Source organism: Lampetra planeri, chromosome 11 (assembly GCF_965212315.1).
Source record: "Lampetra planeri chromosome 11, kcLamPlan1.2.h2, whole genome shotgun sequence".
Lineage (NCBI taxonomy): Eukaryota > Metazoa > Chordata > Hyperoartia > Petromyzontiformes > Petromyzontidae > Lampetra > Lampetra planeri.
The window spans coordinates 4699056-4717728 of record NC_136117.1 but is presented as its reverse complement, the minus strand read 5'-3'; the positions used below and the strand labels follow the sequence as shown (position 1 = coordinate 4717728).

The 18673-nt window shown below is 45.2% G+C and overlaps 1 protein-coding gene across 1 annotated transcript; it reads right to left on the bottom strand.

Annotated features, from left to right (window-relative positions):
- Positions 1-1127: 1127 nt before the first annotated feature.
- LOC144721222 (appetite-regulating hormone-like) lies at positions 1128-8764 on the bottom strand. Its single transcript, XM_078598661.1, has 5 exons — positions 8644-8764; positions 7201-7330; positions 5040-5126; positions 2834-2942; positions 1128-1374 (listed from the first exon to the last, which is right to left on the bottom strand). Exons 2-5 carry the CDS (start codon positions 7309-7311, stop codon positions 1367-1369), a joined length of 315 nt encoding a protein of 104 aa, XP_078454787.1. The 5' UTR covers positions 7312-7330; positions 8644-8764; the 3' UTR covers positions 1128-1366.
- Between the last annotated feature and the right edge of the window lie 9909 nt (positions 8765-18673).

Here is an 18673-nt window from a genome sequence, read left to right as displayed (position 1 = left end):
GCCACGCAGTGACTGTCTTTGTTCGATGACTAGCGAGCTCGCTAAAAGTCGTTGCTATGAGGATGACCGGCGATTGGCATGACGGTTTATGCTCCGAAGCACACTGACCTTATACCTAGCCAGGCGTTTTTCTAGTTAAGGCACGTTCTTAATTTGAATAAGATTTAATCTTCCAAGGGTGTGATTTTATAAAAATCCAAACAGTTTAATGGTCTGCAAGCATTGACTTCTCTTTTTTTAAACCAGGTACATAACTCTTGTTCGCGGGAGCTGACACACTTCTATTATCTATGGCCATATTCCTATTATCCACATCTGTTTTTTTTTCTCCAAAATGTTATGTGGAGTATAGTCACGGTTTAATTTCATGGATATAATCCGCAATATTGTACCCTCAGATTACTGTGGCTATGCATTTCCCTGTCAAGTGTGTTTAATCACAGTTCTATCCAAAATTGGGGTCACATCTGTGACATACATTTCCCTGATGTTAATTTAATGAGGGAGAAATGTGAATTAAATTCTCAGATATAGTGGTTTCCATATTAGCGGAGATACCTAACACCAATTTGAAGAAAACTGTGAATTATGTTCTGCCTTTTTAGTAATGCCCGTAGGCTGACATCCATTTGTATCCATTTCGTGTGTGGACGTATGCATATATGTACTGCCTATCTCTACGCTACCCTTTGGTGGGCACTTCAGCAATTGTTTATTGCTGTGGTTGTTTTCACCTGATGACGGGCACTTGTGTTGCGCCCGAAACGTCGTGATTTAATTTATTTTGTACCTACGTGACTTTACCGAAAGAACCAAAGAGTATGGATTCCTGCAGTCACGAAAATTTAAAATCTATCTCAACGCTTTCATAGTACACACTGGTTTGTCGACTTCCATCCACACACCATACAGTGGTCGCAGATAACAGAATGGCAGCCATATGAGAGAACACGCCTGCAAAGAATATTTCTAGGAGATGGAGTGATGAATTCGGCTCATGTGCAGGAGCCGTATGGTTTGGTGCATCGCAAGATCGTGTGATGTGGTGATGACTTGGCAAGATCTTCATCCAGCAGTGACTAGATCATGGCTGATGATGATGGTGATACGTTCAGAGCCACACAGTCTTTATAGGCATGCATTCTTTATTTATACAGAGTTATATTCAAATACGTACATGCTCATTGCTGTGCTCTCAAATAATTACAATGCGATTCTCATGACCTGATTGGTAACACAAATCAACGAATTACATCCTCAAAAAAGGTAACTCCATGACTTATTTAAGTTACTTTGAAGGTTATTTATACCGCTTGCATTCTCAAGCCCGACCTTTCATTCTCCATTCTGTGGTCATCTCTTCGAATCACTTTTCTGTAAAGAAAAAAAAATGGCATTACATATTTTTCGAACTTGGGGTAAAAAAATAAACAAAACTAAACGTTTATGTATTTTTGAGTGAACGAACATCTCCATTGTGTCAACTGGCCAGACAATATCACACACTTCAGTGCCACCGTTACACTGTTTACATCACTAGAAACGTGGGGACTTGTGCCAGGGACACTCAATTCACATTGAGAAGGAACTCGTTCATATTGTGGTCGGAGGTCAACACATCATTATCTCTCCATGTTTAATAAAAAACAAAAGTACCACTTTGTGAGAAGTGGTACTTTTGTTGTGGAGGGAATTGCGCATGTCCTCACCATTCAGGATTTATACAACAGGTTCAGAGATGATTACAGCCACATGCTCATTTTAGAGGAACGCGTTGACTCCGTTATAAATGAGTACTTGAGTCCCAGGAAAGAAACTAAAGATCGATGGATTTACATCATTTTGGTTGAACTATTGAGAGGTACTTCGTACTGCTTCTCAGGAAGAGAGGCAGGACCAGGCCCACTCTAAGCTACCAATAGTGTGCGGCGCACTCAACGTCCGCTGGAAGGAGCACCTCAATCGTGAAGAAATCTATGAAGGCAGCTTGCAGACTGAACGTCTCTATAACAAGAGGCTTATGGAGACACGAGACTACCGGTGATGTCGTGGTAAGCGAGAAAGATGCGACTACAAACTAAACTATTTTTATTTTACCAGGTAAGGCCCACTGAGCTGTATAGCTCTTTTTCAGAAGTGACCTGGACACAAATGATAGCTCAACAAAACATGTGGGAATTTAAACGCATGTTTATAAATCTGGAGCAAAAAACCGAGGGACCCAGAGAAAAATCCACGTGACTACGGGGAAAACATGCAAACTCCAAATATACAGCAGGCGTCAAAATCGGGATCTAACCAACGACCTCCTGTATACCAAGCGAGGTAGTTAACATCTCGCCAGCGTGGTGCCCCAACAGGAGGAGACCACACCACAGCAGAGGAAACAAGGCAATAGCAGCTCATCCTTACACAGATGCTGCAGCATGCCAATTGTGTGACTGATTGGAGTCCATTATTATTTGCGTATGATTTAACGTGGAATTTGTTGTAGCCGATATTATGTTTCATAGTTTATTTGTTGGGTTAGGCCATGTAATGATCTGATCATAGTTGTATTAAGACTCTCCACTACCTGAAAAGGCCACACATATTAGATAGTAATCAGTTGATACTATTCCTATTTAATAACTAAATTTGACTGAGAATTACTTTTCAACTTACTGGCGAGCCGAGACAAAAACGGGCGCGTTGGACGGTCGTGACACGTGACAATGTCATTTGTTTGGCTGTGTCAGGTGGTGGAGGGCCTTAACAACGCAAATTTGGTCAGATCATTTCATGGCCTAACACAAAGTATATCAACTATCAATCGTTGCCATGCAATACTTACCTATCAAGTCCACATTCAGCAGCTCCTTGAACATTTCATTGAGGATGGCCCCATACTTGCGATATTCGTCAAAGCTCATGGCGATGCCCACCTCCAGAGGAGCCATGATCTGCAACAGCACGCGCAGGAAATGTTTACGTGAAGGTGAACCCAACACCATCTGCAACATTCCGTATGTACGTTGAACTTCTTTCGCACCGTAGGTAGCCAAACGTGCTAACAGGTGCGGGGGAAGGACAACAAACTAAACACAAAAAAGCAGTTCTTAAAAAAATAATTATCATGAGGAACTGCCTGTTGTCTATACCAGACGAGACGACTGCGTCAACAAAATTATAGGATTGAGCTTAACACACAAGTTGGACCTAACCATAACATTAACAAAGAACTACAGTATAGGAAATAAAACTGTTTAATTTTTAAAATGCATAATCCGAATTCAACTCCGTAATATAACCTCAGTTACAGTATTTTAATCATATTCAGGAACATGGCATGTAATATTTTAACTAGTTTTCTAATATCACTATGCTATAGTACTAACATTTCAATCATTCACTACCATTATTACGAGCAATCGTAATTCCATGTAGAATTACAACAGCAGTACGATATATAGCTTAACCTTCATGTCTCATGGTATTAGAAGCATTCCTCGTGATGCCAATCTCCAGAATGCAATCAATAATGTTCAATTCTAAGTTAGAGCATGAACACAATATTCTACTGGATTTGTATTACATTTTACGATGGAAGAAAGATATTACTCTAAATAAAATGCAAATTGAGCACCCTTTAAAATACACAGTGTTCCCTAAAGATATCACCTATCACTACATAATTACAATTAGAGCCAGCCAGAAAAAAAAAACTCTACGCACAAATTTGGTGATGTGTACATTCATCATGCGGGCTTAATCCTTTTAAACTGAACAGTGTCATGGCGTTGGTGACAGACATAATATCGATTTGTGAGTGCCAGATGTTTGTCGGCATCTCTGGAGAGATCGTTTCAAATGCTCATGTTATGTGCTGTTGAAGATCGCTCAAGATTAAAAAATATATATTTTAAATATTTTGCAAACACTTTATCTGGCGAATCACATGCAACACACAGTGCTGGAGTGCCAATAACGAATACCACCTGCCATAATTACCGCCGAATGTGTGGAGTTATATTTTTTCTTGCCACGATTAAAAAAAAGGTTTGCGACAAGCGATGGGGCACAGATTGCATTGTGGACAAGTGGGTAGGTTCACTGTTATGAGCCAAAAATAAGAATAGGGTTTACCCTCTCTGGAAATAAAAGGTGTTAAGATGTTCAAACACCAAAATAGAAACATTTTGCAAGGCATCAAGCCTGCATTAACCACACGCTATTGTGGCAAAACATGCAAACGCACATGCTCTGATTATATAATAGAAAAGGCATTGTCTTTGAAACTGATTGACCTACACCAGAGACAGCCTTCTTTATCGCCTTATCTCACCACCAGTGTTAGACCAGAGGACGCCAAAAGGCGAACAGCACAAAGGCAACGCAAGTATCAGTGAACACTTATATCTCGGGTCGAGCAGTTATATCTAAGGGACCTTTTTTGGCAGTATCAAAAATGATGAAGATAAGAATGGGTTTTCATACCTGTCAACCACTTATCAGTGCCTACCTTATTACAGACCAATTCAGACCTTATTGGTCACCCCGTGCCCCTTATAAATCGGAACATTCATCCTACAAAGTCAAATCACAAGGGAGAAACACCAACAAATAGATGCAAAAAAGTATCCGCATTGAAACGGCTGTACGCCGTATGGACCTGAAAGCTCAATTTCCCTGTACAAGAATACGGGTAAACCGCATGGGTTGACAGGTATGGAATTTGCACTATACATCAGTGTTCTTCATTACAAGGCCCGCCGGTCACTGGTGGCCTCTAGTGCGCCTCTCTGACAATAAACAAAATGTGGAAAACACCACCCCATCATCATCATCGTCGTTGTGCTGCTGTCACAAACCCAACAATGGTTTCAATTGTGTGGTGGCCCTCACACTGATGATGTCTTATCGGCGAAAGTGTACCCCCCCCCCCCCCCTCTGAAAATCCGTGAAGAACTCTGCTATTACAGTATGTAGTGAAATAGAAAACGGTGGCGAGAGAGAGACAAGAGGGGGGACCCGGTTGTTATAGAGCGGGACGATTTTACTTTGATTTGCTCCGTGTCGTCGTCAGTGTAGCGCTCCGCTCCCTCCGACCGGCGCTGAACGACTTCTGTGGGCGCCTTCTTGTCTTCCTGGATTTCATTCAAATGGCCAAATTCATGCACAAAAAAAAACAAAGATCTCCCCCCGGTATAGCGTCTGAACAGACTGTTGGGGCAAGCGCTGTTGAAGGCCGGCACGGCACACGAGGGGGTGGGTGGCCACCACATACCTGTCAACCCCTCATCAGTGCCTTACCTTATTACAGACCAATTCAGACCTTATTGGTCACCCCGTGGCCTTATAAATCTCAACGTCCATTCTACAAAGTCCCATCATAAGGGAAAAACACAAACAAATAGAATTTATTTTCGTTTGCGCGTATTGAAACGGTTGTACGCCGTATGGACCTGAAAACTCAATTTGCCTGTACAAGAATACGGGTAAACCATATGGGTTGACAGGTATGCCGCCTTTAGTGTATCATAAACCCTCCACCACCCTTCACAGCCAATTAATAAGACAGTGTCAGGTGAATCAAACGTTCCAAATGTATTACAGCTTCAGCAGCGCTGCGCTACCTCACAATATTTAACGGCATTTCGCTCGAGGTTGCAATCCAGCAACGTCAATTGTTTACAGGAGCTCCGGTCCCGAGGGAAATCGCCTCCTGATCCCGGGTCCTTAAGTAGATGTCGTGATGTCATCGGCACAATCAAGCACGTGGATTTACTTACCATAATCACCCAGGAATATCTGTCCTTAACGCTCGTGACGTCAGTCCACATCGACCAGCCCCCCTCATTAATATTCATGAGCAGGTGACGTCCTCCAAATGGACACCCCCCCCCATTCATAATAATTAGCGGCTGACGTCACTCCACATGGGGGGCTGATGCGCCTCCTCCCCCCTCCTAAGCGTCAACTTACAACCCTCACTACAAAGGCAGAACCCTGACGTCACGCGATCTCCGTAACGCTGTTGAGACATCGAAGTAAAAAGGACGTCATGATGAACAAGGGATTATAACCTTCAAATGAAATAGGTCTGTGTCACCACGCCCTTACAAACTGCACACGCATTAATGCAATGAATATCACGTCGCGGTCTGCTTTTCGCTTGTAAGTTTCAGATTTACTGAAATACACAAGGCCTTGGACGGGCAAAAGGCTTGTGATTTAATAATTACAGTTCAGAATCGGAATCTTTATTTACACTGGAGGAATCCGATAAGCGATAAAGCTCTTTCGCAAATGTCCAGTCGGGGAACGGGTCAGAACGTTACAATGACAAAACAATATTTTTTAAAACACGATAGGAGTGCAAAGTTTAGGAAAGGTAAACAAAGCACAAAAAAATAAAACTCTTTTTTACTGAGCGCTCAGCTTCTTTTTCAGAAGCGACCTGGCTATCACAAATGATAGCTCAACGAAGTGGGCTTATCATGTGGAAATGTATAGCAGGGAACTCGTCTAAATAATCTAAACGCATGTTGATTGTTAGTTGATGTGTAGTGATTGGCAGATAAGGTTAGTGTGATAAGGTGAAACCATTTAGCGATTGGGGACAATAGGCTATCCTTAATTATATTAAGGTGTATTGTGTTCTAATGAAGTTGGACTTAAACGTTTAGTTCATTAACGGTGTGGGGAATTAGCACTTTCAGGAATGGATAAACGTATATTATTGGTGTTTTAATTTGTTACATTATCATAATAAATAACTCACTATGTAACACAAATTTTGTCCCTGGATACTAAGTGTTATTTTTTTTTATTTTGCCTCAAAAGTACAGAAAATGGATATTATTCCCCACAAACTTTGCTTTTTGTGACCAGGACTTTATGTGAACGAATGACACAAATGCACACGTTTTCTCATTGAAAATAGGTACATTTCAAAATATCATTGTCCTGGTCACAAAAGCAAAGTTTGTGGGGAATAATGTCCATTTTCTGTACTTTTGAGGCATAACGAACTAGGAAATAACACTTACTACCCAGGAACAAACATTGCTTTTGTTCAGCAGCCACACGAAAGAAGAAGCTGCTGTCACTTCCACATAGCGATGGAGGGCCCAAAGGAGGGCTGAGAAAACACGAGGCCCTAATGCCTCTCCGTGGGTTCATCCGGCCCTGATCCGAAGGCAACAAAACGCGTTTTACATTCTTAAAGTCGTTGGGCAGGAAGCTGACGCCACCCTGCGCCAGTTGGCACGCACAGAGCAGCACGGCACTCAACAGCAGCACGCTGGCGATGCCTCGAGTCGGGAACATGGCGGTGGACGAACGCGGCCTGCCCAGGGCACACACAGCAACGGGCCCGGGTTATTCACGTGCAGCAGCTGCGACGGTGAAGATACAATTCTAGATTTGAAGCTTTCGTGACTGCAAGGATTCATATTCTTAGGTTTTTTCGGTAAAGTCACGTAGGTAAAAAATTAAAATGAATAAAAGTAAAATAAAATAAAAATCACGACGTTTCGGAGGCAACACAAGCTTCCGTCTTCAGGTGGAACCGTCACAGCATGATAGCTGTATCACAAGCACGATAGTTGTATCACTTGATACAGCTATCGTGCTGTGACGGTTCCACCTGAAGACGGAAGCTTGTGTTGCCTCCGAAACGTCGTGATTTTTATTTTATTTTTATTTTACTTTTATTAATTTTAAATTTTTACCTACGTGACTTTACCGAAAAAACCTAAGAAGGTGAAGATACAGGTCCTCACCACCTTTACCTGTTTAACTTATGTCACTGCTGGGCATAAGGGCACTCGGCTAGAGGATATGCAGTTAGCCTCCTGTACAATGATGGACAGATGCAGAAGTTCAACAAACATACATGTCCTGGCAGAGGTGGGAGTAACCACACATTCGGCCAAACGACTACTAAGTGTCGTGTGACCATTTCAAGACACGAGCCCCATTGTTTCGACTACCTTGCCAGGAAATCGAACCGGCCACCTCTGGATTTATAAGTCCAGTGTGCGACCCATTATACTGCGACAGACATTCCTATATTTAACATGCAGCATTAAATTGTACTAAACTTATTTTCAAAATCAAGACTCGTTGTATGGGAAGGTTACAAGTCTTAATTGAAATAAAATCCACAGATTGAATTTAACTCATGCTATAAACTATGATGGCGCTTTGGCAGGGTTATACATTTGAAATTCGACGCATAGTCGAGTTTATAACTTCAAGGTATCAAACAACTTGTTTTGAGTAATAAGAAACTGGGTGGCCCAAAACTATACGGCTTGAAAATCAAATCGTTTGACACTTAGGGTCAGATCAGCATTCAGTTCTAAACTGATTTATATATCGTGCCAAATACTTGAACATACATTCCCCATCATCAGTTCATCAATTCACATCCCATGGAGTTTGACACAAAAGCCGATAGGAAACAATTGAACCAGTTAGTTACGAGTTTCCCAGTAAACATGAAACTTTGGCCCAATGTTGGTCCAATGATTCCAACTAAATCCCAACGTTGGTTCAACGTTGCATGTTTACTGGGTTTAACATATGAAACATGACTATCCACAAATGATTAGTTTCAAGTGTTTAAAGTTTAGCACATATAGTATTCGTACTCACAGTGGTAATGGCGATGATGCTGTTGAAGCTCAACAAATCTTGCCGTTTCTCTGCGTAGTTCTGTGCATGGGTTATGCCCGGGTATATATAGAGCAACATCAGTGTTTACCTTTAAAAGGACGGCTCATTGAGCAATATTAGTTCAGACTTGAGACGGCATTTAATGGCACCATCATCACTAGCATGCCTGCATTGTATAGCTACACAAGTATTTTGACAGATTACATGCAGTTATTCTGTGCCAATGTGAACAATTGGCATCTGAAAGCCTTCAATGCTCAAGGCTATTTGCTTTTGTATCATGATGGCAATATGGCCCAATGGCGGTACAGTATTACTGTTCTTATAAAGCATATCAAGTATTCAAAATTGCAACCTTTGAAAGCTTTGATCAATTTATTTTTCATTATACATTCCGTTTCATCCTAAGCCAACGTCTTTCTGTCTATCACTATGGTATTCATAATCACTCTGGATTTTCTTCCTCTGGTAGAGAAGAAAATGACATTGGTTGGTATCATTAGTTTATTTTTTTATAAATACCAACATTTTTACATTTCATATAACAGTTATGCTGCTGCGTTGGCGGTGATGCACATTCGCAATTAATACAAACCCAACACAGTCGATAACACTGTGGCCTCAAAATAAACAAAATCAATGTATTTTTAATGTGCAGATTACACAGTTGCTGAGTTCACAGGAAATCATGCAATTAGGAACGTTCCCAAAAACAGTGAAAACGAAATTGAATCGTCAATCTTTTAAGTAGTGTGTCTCATTCATGGCCAAGCCGCCAAGCACCTTGATCCACTGTGGTGGATCTCAACGGGCTTCGTGAGCCGCCAGAAAGCTATAGCCAATAAGTAATATTAAAACATATATTTTTTTAAACACGCTTTAATGAAATGTACCGTACTAGTAATGGCAGAACTCCACGACTCCAGGAAGTGGCCCCGAGGCTTGCCATAACGTAAGGGGCCTTGGTGATTTACAGCCAATGTCAGTTGAGCGTGGACAATTAGACCCAAGCCGAAACATTACTTATACAAAAAATGGTTGAAAAATACTTTTTTTAGTTTTTATGATAGAATATAGTATTGTCATCAGTTCAACATACATGTAAGTATACCAAGTTTGCAGTCGATACCGCATTGGGAAGTGGGTTAAAATTGAGTTACAAGATTTGAGTATACGACAACAACAACAGAGAGAGTTAATAGAAAGCGTGTAAAAAAGATTGTTAAAACATATATATATTTTTTTATGATAGAATATGGTATTGTCATCAGTATGACATAAGTATACCGAGTTTGCAGTCGATACCGCATTGGGAAGTGGGTTAAAATTGAGTTACAAGATTTGAGAATACGACAACAACAACAGAGAGAGTTAATAGAAAGCGTGTCAAAAAAGATCGTTAAAAATTGGTTTTTTTTATGATAGAATGTGGTATTGTCATCAGAATGACATAAGTATACCAAGTTTGCAGTCGATACCGCATTGGGAAGTGGGTTAAAATTGAGTTATAAGATTTGAGGATACGACAACAACAGACAGAGTGAGTTAAATAAAAGCGTGTAATAATAAAAAATGACTCGGCTCATAATCCTGTAATGCACGATGGAGATACAGTACTTGAACAATCTATTGCTACGGCGTGTTTTTTTCCCATGGATGAATTGTTAGTCCGAGACTTTGATTTGCCATCATCCATAACGAAATTTGTCGTCTGCTTGTGTTAAGTGTGGTTTTTTTTCTGATTTGTCTTGAGATCAACGAAAACATTTTCTGATCTACCTGTAGATTGCAATCCACGTATTGGCCACCGGAGATGTAGAATTTGCAGTTGTTTTACCATGTCCACCATTCCAACCAAATTTAGTTTCACACACTCACTAATTGTAAATAATAAATTTGAAAGCTGTATTTTTAATGAATTAATAATGACAGTACTGTAACTACATGTATAGTATTTGCTCTAAATTATGGTATATATATAAATAATTCCTTCCTCTTATTCACAACTCTATAGCCTGCATATTCTGTTATCCACGGAAGCTATAGGCTCTGGCAAAACTCCTATTGTCGATTTGTCTTCGTGGATAAGAGGAGACCATCGGATAAAGTTTTATTAATTCCCCCATAAATAAGTGGCATAAATTCACCGATAACCCCTCCAACAATAGTACCCGTGATATTAGTCCCACACGTTACCCTGGATACGAGGAGTTATCATGTACAGTTTTTTGATAGTTAATATCACATTCATTATATATAAATGCTTGGTTTTTTTGCACATTTCTTTAAATTAGTTTGCTTATTTGCATAGTGCAGACGGTTAACGAGTTAGGCTAAATTGCAAGGAGCGATATAATATTATAAAGTCAGGCATTGGTTAAGGTGATACTTGTAAAGTACATTGAAAACCTTACAGATATCACTGTATTTCTGTTCTGTTTTACCTTGCGTTTTGTCATGTTTAACATCAACATGTTTATAATGCAATCTGAAAATTCTAGCCAATACAAACGAATCAACATGCTTGTTTCTGAGGACAGTGTCTCTGTGTTGGTGTCGTGTGAACACTGAGACCCTGGCACTAAGACACTGGTACTGAACCCCAAGGTAGCTGGCTCAAGTCAACATGGAGGCTAATTTGGGGATACAAAACCACCTCAAGGGTAACATTTAACATCAGGATAGTGACGCTAGTCACGTATGCCATTGTGTAAGCATATTTATTTCACTGTTTGGCCCGACTGTAACATTCCTAAGACATAGGAATGAACCATATGTGTTAAGGAGGGAGTGAAATATAACGTATTTGATTTAAAACAACTCAATTGTGAATGGAACCGTCTGAAAATAAACACAACTTTCTGAAATAAGAGGGATAGGACAAAAAAGAACATAACAATTTTATGCGCACAAATATTGAAGAATATGTGAAAAGTCCATATTGTGTATGTTTCATTGAGTAGTATTTGAAATATCGCCGCCTCTCAAAAGAACAAAAATCATTTACAGCCTAACACTTGGGTCTTAAATCCACAATGCTTTTAAACACTTTACAACAATCAGTGAGCAGGTGTATGAACACAGCGATCGATGCTTAGCAATGGTTCGAGCGTGTTGGGAGACAAACACAAGTGAAGGCACAAAGACAGACACCTGTCAAGCCATCTGCGCCCTGCTCCGTCAGAGTAAATAATAAGGCACGAGATCCTCGTTTTGCCATGGAACCAGACGCAATTACTGAGTTTCTTATCTTTGTTCAACAGAGCAACAGCATCCTGCAGTCCAACGTTGATATTAAGCTAAGTGGAAATCTCCTCCATTCTTTGCCCTTTAAGTGATTTTTCAAAAGCAACTTTAATTACCCTCGTAGCTTTTTGGCACAACGTAATAAAAAAGAGAAGTTCAAAAGCATACATTTTTTTATTGGCATTATATATGTTCACATTTACGGTACTGATCTGGTGCAGCATGAAACAATTGAGCAAATAATATGTCCATCTTTAAACTACAGTGAAACGTAAACATATGACAAACTGCATGCGAACGTTTCACATTATCCTCATTTAATTATAATGCAACTTAAAAAATGTCAAGGTTCACACCAGGCTACCAAGGCTGGCTGAGGCCATTATGTACGTGTGTTGAACTTATTTCGCACCGGACATAGCCAACCGTGCCAATCGGAGGTGCGGGGGAAGGACAATGAACCAAACACAGGAAGCAGTTCAAAAGAAATTAGTATTTAATCTAGATTTAAAAATGCATAGCTCCAGTGGCTTCCTAATATCGGAAGTGTGGCACATTAGGAATGGACCACTCTTTTAATTGTTTCCTCGTGCAGCAAGGGAGTAAAGTGTGGTTTTGTGAAAGTCCTGATGTGCTGTGCAGTAGATCAATGCGCGTGTGTACACCAGCATGTGATGACTGAGTTGGTCCTGTGGGTGGTTGACAGGGTTAGTGATTAACCGGACTTGTACACCAGTCACGTGGTTAATGGCGACTCGGTTGAGGATTGCTGTGTGACACACGTGTGCTTTTGCATTTTACAGATTTACCACAATTAATGAGTATTGTCCTCGATTTCGAGCACCTGCCCACGTCGTTCATTTCGAGGCTGCAACAGAAGGAACAGTTTCCCAGACGGCCACAGAAGCGCATCTGAAAGTGCGCGATGCAGGAAGAACATATTCCTGAATGACGGAGAGGTTGTTTGGAAGTTCATCTTTTTCGTGTGACCCCTTGCATGTTATGGTTGGCAGAGAATTTAGAGTCTGGAACGCTCTGCCAGAAGACCTTTGATCACATCCCATCTCACGAAATGTAAAAACAAAACATTTTAAAACACCGTTGTGTCGTGCAGCCTTCGGGACTCTTAGACTGAAAATTACCGTCGCATCCGGAATCGCCACATGCGTCATGACATCTCCGAAATATGGCGCTGTACAAATGTAATGGTGTTATTGGACGTCTCTGGGGAGTTCCCACATCTGTCCCATAGGGGGCAGTCAACGGGTTGAGCCAGTACCACGGAAGTAGGGCTCAAGGGGCAAACAGTCAACTGGCAGATCGGATCCTGGAGCGAATGGACCAACCCCCAGGTAGGGGGCTGTGGGGGGATGATGTCACCCTTCCAGAACCTGATGGAAGGTTCTGGAAGGGAGCCGTGGCTAGGGCGGAGCAAGCCTGGGAGCAGGATAAAAGGCCGGACCCCAAGAGGGTCCGGGCAGTGCTGCCAGCGAAGACTGAAGAACCAGTGGAAGACAGAAGGCCAGCTAGCCAGGACCCTGGGACTCATCTGACCCGCCGTCCTTATCAGGGCCGGGCAGAGTGAGCCAGTGGTACGACCCTGGAAGCCTTGAAGCCTGACGTCCTTATCAGGGCTGGGTCCGAGTGGCCAGTGGTTGAGACCTGCGCCTTGGCTGAGCCAGGTCAAGCTAGCCTCCCCTAGGGCAGTGTAGCTGGAGGACCCCGAGACCTTAGCCAGGAATAGGGCGAGTACAAGAGGGGCTATACCCTTCCAGGCAGCGGGTACAGGGGCCGTTATCCCTGTGTAGCTAAGGACTGTGTTGTGTGATGTTAAGTCCTTTGTAATAAATATTGCCTCCAATCAACCGTCTACCCCGTCTTAAAGAACTCACTACACAAATACATGTGCTTATTACAATGTGCACATTTAGCCACTATGCACTTTTAAATCTAGATTGAAAAGTAATTTCTTTAGAACTTATTTTTTGTCTTTAGTTTGTTGTCCTGCACCTCCGATTAGTGCGGTTGGTGACGTACGGTGCGAAACACGTTCGACATCCATACAAAATGTTGTATTATCCCCTACATATTCTGCCCATGTATTGCTGGATTACATTTGAGATAGATCTTCTCCACGTGGTCAATGATCTTGTCTTGTCCTGTAAGCGTGTCGAAGGGTTCGTTTGTAACCTTGTGAAGTACCGGTGAAGACGCTGGACACCCAGGTTGAGGCACACGTATATTTATTTCAGCTTGTCGGTACAGGACAACACTAGAGGGGGTAGCGGCCCCCTCACCCGGATAACTGGGGATACCCCCTAGCTAATCTCACCTATCCCCAAGTCCTCCTCTAACGGGCTAGGGGAGGCTAACTGGCCCGACACTGGTGAGTCGGGCTACGGTCTCCGGAGTCCCAGGGTCTAACCCTGGTTCACGGAACCACGCCTCTGGCTCGATCCTCTGCAGCCCTGACAAGGGCGGCGTCGAGGGGAGTCCAGGGCTCTAGCTAGAGGATCTTCACTCTTCCTCCTTCGTTCCCAGACTGAGCCCCGAGCTCTCTCTGTCCTCCCCCTTTATACCCCTCACCAGGATCCCAACCCCCCAGGCTGCCTGACGCGGACGTCGTTGCGGGCACCCCCCCCCCCCGTGTACTCCCGTAACTCCGCCCACTGTGTTTGTTACCCATTGGATCGTATGCACTTACAGCCCTCCCGTAACAGCCCTACATCACCCCCCCCATTACAGCTCGCAGCCGTCCCGGCTGCAACAATTCCAAATAAAGGAACATTTACCCCTCGACCCCGTGTGTGCCTCATTTTTTTTTCAACAAAATGCAAATTGAAGAACAACAACAAGAACAACAACCATACCCCCGAAAGGAATGTCCGACGCACCCCCCCCCCCCGCATAAATACGAAATCCGTAAAAGCACGTATATACAACTAGCCAGGAACTCCCCCCAGCACACACAGCACACCCACGACACACAACGCACCCACAACACACACACCGCGCCCACACAACACAACACACACAGTGTGCAAGGAGCACACCACCGACGCAGCATACAGTAACCATGACACGTGAAGGAAAATAAATAAAAAAAGTTTTTTTTTTTTTTTTCTTCTTTTTCTTCCTGCTGTATATTATAAGAGTCTGCGCATTTTAGCGCGCGTCCTTGCCGCAGGCCCGTCACACGGGGCAACCCCGGACGGCGGACCATCCGGTGGCGGCTGTCCCATTCGAGGTGAGGTCGCGATTGAAGTCGCGCGACTGTCGGCATCACCTGTGTGGGTTCCAGGGCGTGAGCCCGTCATTCCCGGTGCACCTGTGGGTGGGACAGCCGGCAACACATCAGGCGAGAGCAGCGACGGACCCTCCGAGTCGGTCGACCCCCCACATGCTTGGCCTCGCGTGCGTGGCGTGGGCCCCCGCACCGCAACAAACGGCTTCAGCCTAGAGGGGTGTACAAACCACCGGCGCCTCCCCCATTGGATTCGAACGCACTGAGGCCTCAAAACCTCAACAACCTCGACGGGGCCCCGCCACGGGCGTACGAGTTTAGAGGAGGTCGCGAGTGGTACCTGGGGACAGTGCAGCCATGCCCTGTCCCCCGGCTTCCACTGCAGCACGTGCGCGCGAGCCAGTCTGAGGCGCTCGTTCGCCTTCTGACGCCTGTCAGAATTTAGCCTCGCCGCATCCCGCGCCTCAGTCAGTTTGTCAAGGTTAAATTTAACGTGATCGTCCAATTTAGATTTGCCCAGCGGCACGGGGATCTGCAGCTGTGCCCGAACAGGTGGGTCGGGTTCGCGGCCATACATAAGAAAGAAAGGTGAAAACCCCGTCGCAGCATGGGGAGCCAATCTGTATGCCGCTAGAACCCCTTGAATTTGTAAGTCCCAATCAGCCTGTGAGTCCGAAACTTGCTGCGACAACATAGACGTGATGGTGCGATGCAGACGCTCGACCATCCCGTCCGTTTGCGGGTGATAGGGAGAGGTTCGAATTTTTTTCGTTCCTAGGAGATCACAGACTTGTTTTAGGAGTTTCCCCGAAAAATTTCTACCCTGGTCGGTCAACAACCGCTCCGGGGCACCTTTGTCCATGACATAACCTTGGACAAAGGCGTCGACGATGGCTGCTGCCGACTGATTCGCCAGGGGCCAGGCCATAGGCCAGCGCGTAAAATATTCGACCCCAGTAAGCAAATATTTATTTCCCCTGGAGGTGGCGGGGAATGGCCCCAGAATGTCCAGTGCGACCAGTTCATTTATTCTGGAGACCTGGATGGATTGCAAGGGCGGGTTCGACTCCCGTGCCGGTGGTTTGCGCTGCGCACACTGAGGGCATGCCGCCAACAGATCAGCGACATCCCTTGTCATACCCGGCCAAAAAAAATTCAGCTGGAGCAAGGCGAGTGTTTTCTGGGTACCTAGGTGGAGGAGGCGCTCATGAGCAGCCCACACCACCTTACCCCGTAGGCCAGAAGGGACCACCAGCCGGTGACGCTGGGATTTCCCGTCCCAATGCATAAGCAAGCCCGCATGGGTTTCCCATGCGTCGGCATGACCCGTCACACGCCCCCTCTCCCCGGCGCGACGACGCAACGCGAGGAGGGAGGCATCCTCCAACTGGAGGCGCCCCCATTCATCAACGGGCAATCCAAGCAGGGAATCTCTCCCCTGTTCGGCGATATCAATGGGGACTACCGTTTCATCGTCGGCGGCCGCCGCCAGGACCGGAACCATCATGTCCCCTACTGGCTTGCAACGCCCCGACCCCAGGAGGCATGCGCATTCGGAGGCGGTTGGCATCCGCGACAGAGCGTCAGCGTTGGTGTGGCGAACGCCCTTACGATAAGTGGTTTCAAAACTGAAATCCTGGAGGACCTCCAACCATCGGGACAATTGTCCCGATGGCTGTTGAACCTTCAGGGCGTACTGCAGTGCCGCATGATCTGTGCGGACGGTGAAATGCCGACCGTACAGATATGGGCGATACTGTTGGATGAAATAGACGATTGCCAACAGTTCCCTACGGGTGACACAATATCTTTGCTCCGTTGGAGACAACACCCGACTGCCGTACGCGACCACCCGTTCCACGCCGTCAACCACCTGGGAAAGCACGCCTCCAATACCTGTGTTGCTCGCGTCGGTGTCGAGCAAAAACGGCCTCGAAAAATCTGGGTAAATCAAGGGAGGAGCCTTCACCAGCGCGTCCCGAAGGGAGCAGAAAGCGGCTTCCTCATCCTGACCCCAGTGGAACCGGACCCCTTTAGATGTTAACGCGTGTAGGGGTTTTGCAATCGTTGCAAAATTAGCGACGAAGCGTCGGTAATATGATGCGAAGCCAATAAAACTCCTGACCTCTCCCACCGTGGTGGGAGTCGGCCAGGAGCTGACACACTGCGTTTTGGCGGGATCGGTAGCAATACCCGAGCGCCCTACGATGTGCCCCAGATAACGCACCGACTCGCGTAACAAATGGCATTTCTGGGGCTTAAATTTCAAATTAGCAGCCCGCATCTTTAGGAAAACCGCCCGCAACCTCTGGAGATGTTCGTCAAAAGTTTTACCAAAGACAATAACGTCATCCAAATAAATCAGGCACGACTCCCATTGCAATCCAGCCAAAACCAATTCCATCAATCGCTGGAAAGTTGCCGGCGCTGAGTGTAAGCCCATCGGCAACCGGTTGAATTGGAACAGGCCGTGCGGTGTACGGAAAGCAGTTTTAGGCTTAGAATCATCGTCCAGAGGAAGCTGCCAGAATCCCGAAAGTAAATCTAGTGTGGAGAAGAATCGCGCTCCCGCCAAGGCGTCCAGCGATTCGTCCATCCGTGGGAGCGGGTATGCGTCGGCAACCGAAATTTTATTAAGGCGCCGAAAATCCACGCAAAACCGCAACGAGCCGTCCTGTTTTTTAACCAGGACGATCGGCGCTCCCCAAGGGCTGGTGGAGGGAGAAATGATGTCGGCGGCTAACATGTCATCAACAGCCGATTTGACATGGTCCTTTTCGGCGGGACTTAACCGAAACGGATTTTGGCGAATTGGCGGGCTGTCACCCGTGTCAATATGGTGACGCAGCAGGTGAGTGCAACCCAAATCATATTTATCTCGACTGAAAACGTCGGAAAATTCCCTCAGTAGCGTTCTAAGCTGTTGGCGCTCTGAATTTGTCAGGTCCGTCGATCCCGCACAAAGCGCGTCGATCCACCCTTCATCGCTGTCTGAATGTGGGAGCATCCGGGAAGCAGTGCCAACGTGGTTCGCGACAGGTTCCTCGCAGGGCACTGGCGTCGCGTGAGCGAGCACCGTCCCTTGAGGAACCACCACCGTCTGCGATCCCACATTGAGGACCGCGATGAAAGGGTCCCCGTCCCCTCTTACGACGGTCTGGGCCGGAATCAAATGAGGCCCATTAACCCCGGCCCTAGACGGTCCCAGCAAAACACCCTGATCCCCTATGCCCTTAGCGAAGGGCTTACGAAGTTTCAGAGGCACTAGCATTTGAGCTCCCGGCGGCACACGAACAGTTTTAACGACGAACGCCGGTACCGTCGCGAACGCCGACCGAGCCGCCGCAGGGGATGGCAGGAACGCCATGCGCCGCCCCGATGGAAGCTCAATGCATCCTTGGTCGATCAAAATACGAATGGGCATTTTACCTAAGAAATCCGTCCCCAGCAGGCACGGAACCGCCAGCGAGGAGGAAACGAAAATCGGCCCCGACAATTTGATGTCCCCAATAGAAATTT